Consider the following 4,082-nt stretch of genomic DNA (forward strand, 5'->3'; position numbering starts at 1 on the left):
TGTCCGAGAATGTGAATCTGATTATGGATGAAAGCTGTTAGGTCCAGAGTTTTACGCTTATCTTTATTGTATTTATTTTTGTTTATTTGGTTTAGATTAGCACTTGGGCTTGGGCTAGGCCATGTGGGCCAATGGGGTAGAGGCTCCTATATATGGTCTTGATTAGATTATTAGTGATAGAGCTCTCCCGTTGTGTAATCATTTAATCCCTCAAAGGAGAACCTTGTACCAGACAATCCTAGAGATTGTGTGCAAGGTTCTTGAAGATCGTACCAGACCAGTGGCGGAACTAGAACATAAATTCAGGGGTATCCCAAAAAATTTTTTTTTTTACCGTGCAATCCTACAATATTAAAAAAAAACAACAATACATAAAATAAAGTAAAAGAATTACCTAATAGATTTGTCCTCTTCTTTTTTTCATAGCTTGAAATCGTTCCATCACATCTTCGTCTTTTACTTCACGAAGAAAATCCTTTTCGACTGCACAAACCATAGCATTGTTCAAATATTCTTGGCCCATTCGATTGCGTAAATCCGTCTTGACAAGCTTCAATTTCGAAAAACATCTTTCAACGGTTGCGGTTGCAACCGGTACAAGCAAAGCTAACTTAACTACCCGATAAACTATAGGACAAGAAATATGCGTTCCCGTTTCAACCATAAGACGCGCAAGATCACTTATTCCATTCAAGTTGTCAAAGTTATCATCATCGCTTATTGTGTGACGAAATGACTCAATATCACCCAAAAGAGTCCCTATTTCTTGTGTAGTAAAATCATCCGTGTACATCTTAGCAAACGCCAATATCTTCGATGGATCAAACTTAGAAAAACCGTTAGAAGGATTTAAACCCGACATATTTTTTATCAAAGTAGTTGTTACCTCACTAAATCGACTTCCTAATTCTTGAATTTGCATGTCTAAAACCTCATTAAAAATGTCAACCTCAAAATGATGTCGATTTGTAATGACATTCTTTCGGTTTCTTGGGTTACCATAACTTTCCGACATGTCCAACATTGTAATGTTATATTTTTTACAAAAGGAAGTCACTTTTTCCAACATCGGCTCAAACCCATTTTGTCTTAAAGCATTTAATGCTCGTTTTGTACCATTTATCAAGTTGGCCGCTTCTAATAAATCTTTACCTTTTTGTTGAAGGTGTTTTGAAAGAGCATTTGTGTAACTTAATATATCTCCCATCAAATGCATATAAAAAACAAACTCGAGTTTTTTAAAATACGATAGAATACCTTTTGCATTTGTTCGTTGTTGACTGCAATCTCCATCTTCTTTAACATATTGGAGTACGGTCACAACTTCCGGAAACAATCTAAGCAAACTGATTATGGTTCTATGATGTGAACCCCATCGCGTATCACCGGGTCGTGCTAGGGAAACCTCTTGGTTTAATCCTTTACCCGTTTTAATTTCACCTTCAAGTAATTCTTTTTCCACTCTAGCCTTTTTTTCCTCCCTTAACATATCTTTTCGTTTGCAAGAAGCTGAAACCGTAGTGACGACCATGGAAAGGAACTCATAGAAAGTTTTGACACCGCTATGTTTTTTTGCAACAGCCACAATAACCAACTGAAGTTGATGAGCAAAACAGTGGATGTAATGTGCTGACGGGTTATCTTTCAAAATCAACGCTTTTAATCCATTAAATTCTCCCCGCATGTTGCTTGCACCATCATAACCTTGCCCTCTCACCTAAAACAAAAAAGAATTATAACATAAAAAAAATGATTATTACAATAAATAATGTAAAGAATCTATGAATCTTATTACTTACTTGTTACTTCCTTTGAAAAGCATTCAATAATCTTCCTTTGAAACATCACTAGATTCATCTACCAACAATCCAAACACATCATCTTTAATTTCTGCACAAATGCTTTTTGTTACTTCCTTTGAAAAGCATTCAATAATCTCCTTTTGAATCTTTGGCGATGTCAGTTTATTGTTCTTTTTTGCGTTCCCTAATGTGTACTTTCCAATTTCCGGGTGGTTAGTACTAATCAAGTTTAACACCGAAAGAAACATACCTTGAGAATTAGATTCTTCCGACTCATCATGGCCACGAAAGGGTAAAGAGTTTTCTAAACAAAATCTAGCACTCATAACGGAACCAAGTAATCGATAATAGTTTGCAATCATTTCTTCTTTAGTCAACTTCTTCATATTCTCATCCATATGTTTCTTTTGATTCATGAGATTATGACATTTTTGTGCCGCCTTTAAATGATGACTATCAACATTCCCGACATGTTCCTTTAATGACCCCTTTTTACTCCAATCACAAAAGCCTTTAGAACTAGAAGACCATGTATCTCTTCCGCCTTGATTACCAACATCTTCTTTAAACAAGTAACAATATAAACAATATACTTTGTCTGCTTTGATACTATACTCTAACCAACTACAATCATTAAACCAACTAACAACAAAACGTCTTTTTTTTCCATAACAGTCTTTAACGGGAAACTTATGACTACGAGGTTGAAAAGCCCCTTTAACAAGATATGACCTTCTTATGTCATCTATTTGATTTGGGTGATAACTAGTAATAGGTGGCCTATCATGTGGATCCGAAGGAAGATCATTCAAATCAATAATACCTCGTGTTGTTGGAATTGAAGTTGTAGGATTATCATTATCAACATTCGGACTTACATCAACGTCGTCATTTGCTTGGATATTCTCATTATCAACATTCGGACTTGCATCAACGTCATCATTTGCTTGGATATCATTACCAACATTCGGACTTGACTCATTATCATTAATTTCTTCGAATTTTCTTTTGAAAAAGTTCCCAATTAAAGCTTGTTTTTTGGATTTTGGTTTCGTCATCACTTCAAAGTTCAAACAATTATCAATCAAATAACATTCAAAGTTCAAACAATTATCAATATTCAATCAAATAACTGACTAACAATCAAACAAACCTGAATTATCAATCAAATAATTGTTTCTGTCGCTGTTGTTCAAACGATTTCGATTCGCTGCTGTGCGAAACTGCGAATGGGATTGGGCTGCCAAACTGCCAAAGTGTCGATTATCGAAAATTCGAAACATTATTTATCAATCATCATTCATCAAACTAAACAAGTAACAATTATCGAAATCGAAAGAATTCAACAAACCTGCTGCAAGTCGCCAAGTCCGCAAGTCGAATAGTGTCGTCGATGGCAGATTGGCAGTCTCGAATTCTCGATGATCTGCTGCAAGCCTGCAACAAACCTGCTGCAAGTCGCCTCCCTGTTCCACGTCTGCTGCCTCTCGATGATCTGCTTGTCTGTTCCGCAATCCGCTGTTCGGTTCCGAGTTTCCGACTATTCGTATTTCGTAATTTCGTATGTGACTTTTGATATGCCAAATTGCCAATATCATTCTGCCGCCTTATTATTTTGTTGGGCTATTACTTAATTGGGATTTGGGCCAGGCTTATTATTTTGTAACACTTAAATAACAAATCTGCAAGTTGGGCTATTACTTAATTGGGCCAGGCTTATTATTTTGTAACACTTAAATAGCACTTGGGCTTAATAACAATTGAATTAGCAGAATAGCAGGCTTATTATTTTGTAAAAAAAATTTTGAGGGGTGTCCTCGTACTTGTTCAGGGGTGTCCTATATATAAAAAACGAAAAAAAAAATTTTACACTTCTAGTAAAAAGTTGAGCCGTAGCCCGGGCTCCGACCCTTATATCTTCAAGTCCGCCCCTGTACCAGACAGTCCTTGAGACCGTGTGCGATCTAAGCAGCGGCACTAAGTTTTGCAATGATAAATTTCTTTTTGTTCATTCTGTTTGATCTTATATTCTACGTTCGATTGAACCGTTGAGTGATATCATGGGTTTTTCGGGACTAACAAGTGGTATCAGAGCCATTGAAGTCTTTCAAAGGCTCGGTTTTGATATCACTCGAAGAACAAGAAGAAGTTTTGCACAGTGTCGGGGGATGTATGTTTGTCGAAGGAGAGATCTCTGTTTCATAAGATCCGGTATTCATCCACAGATCTGGTGTTATTACTGTTCATTCATCTGCACACAGCTGAGTGTGTGTTGTAGAG

At 36.4% G+C, this 4,082-nt stretch overlaps 1 protein-coding gene across 1 annotated transcript; it reads right to left on the reverse strand.

Annotated features, from left to right (window-relative positions):
* Positions 1-456: 456 nt before the first annotated feature.
* LOC110913172 lies at positions 457-2,860 on the reverse strand. The gene is made up of 3 exons (XM_022158020.1): positions 1,862-2,860; positions 620-1,717; positions 457-483 (listed from the first exon to the last, which is right to left on the reverse strand). Exons 1-3 carry the CDS (start codon positions 2,858-2,860, stop codon positions 457-459), a joined length of 2,124 nt encoding a protein of 707 aa, XP_022013712.1.
* Positions 2,861-4,082: the final 1,222 nt, after the last annotated feature.

This window comes from Helianthus annuus, chromosome 6 (assembly GCF_002127325.2).
Source record: "Helianthus annuus cultivar XRQ/B chromosome 6, HanXRQr2.0-SUNRISE, whole genome shotgun sequence".
Classification (NCBI taxonomy): Eukaryota; Viridiplantae; Streptophyta; class Magnoliopsida; order Asterales; family Asteraceae; genus Helianthus; species Helianthus annuus.

Coding starts and splice junctions, on each gene's coding strand:
- LOC110913172 (XM_022158020.1), bottom strand. CDS start 2,860: ATGACGAAACCAAAATCCAAAAAACAAGCTTTAATTGGGAACTTTTTC. Junction 1,718..1,861: donor ATGATGTGTTTGGATTGTTG/GTAGATGAATCT, acceptor TTTTTGTTTTAG/GTGAGAGGGCAAGGTTATGA. Junction 484..619: donor CTTGTCCTATAGTTTATCGG/GTAGTTAAGTTA, acceptor TGGTTTGTGCAG/TCGAAAAGGATTTTCTTCGT.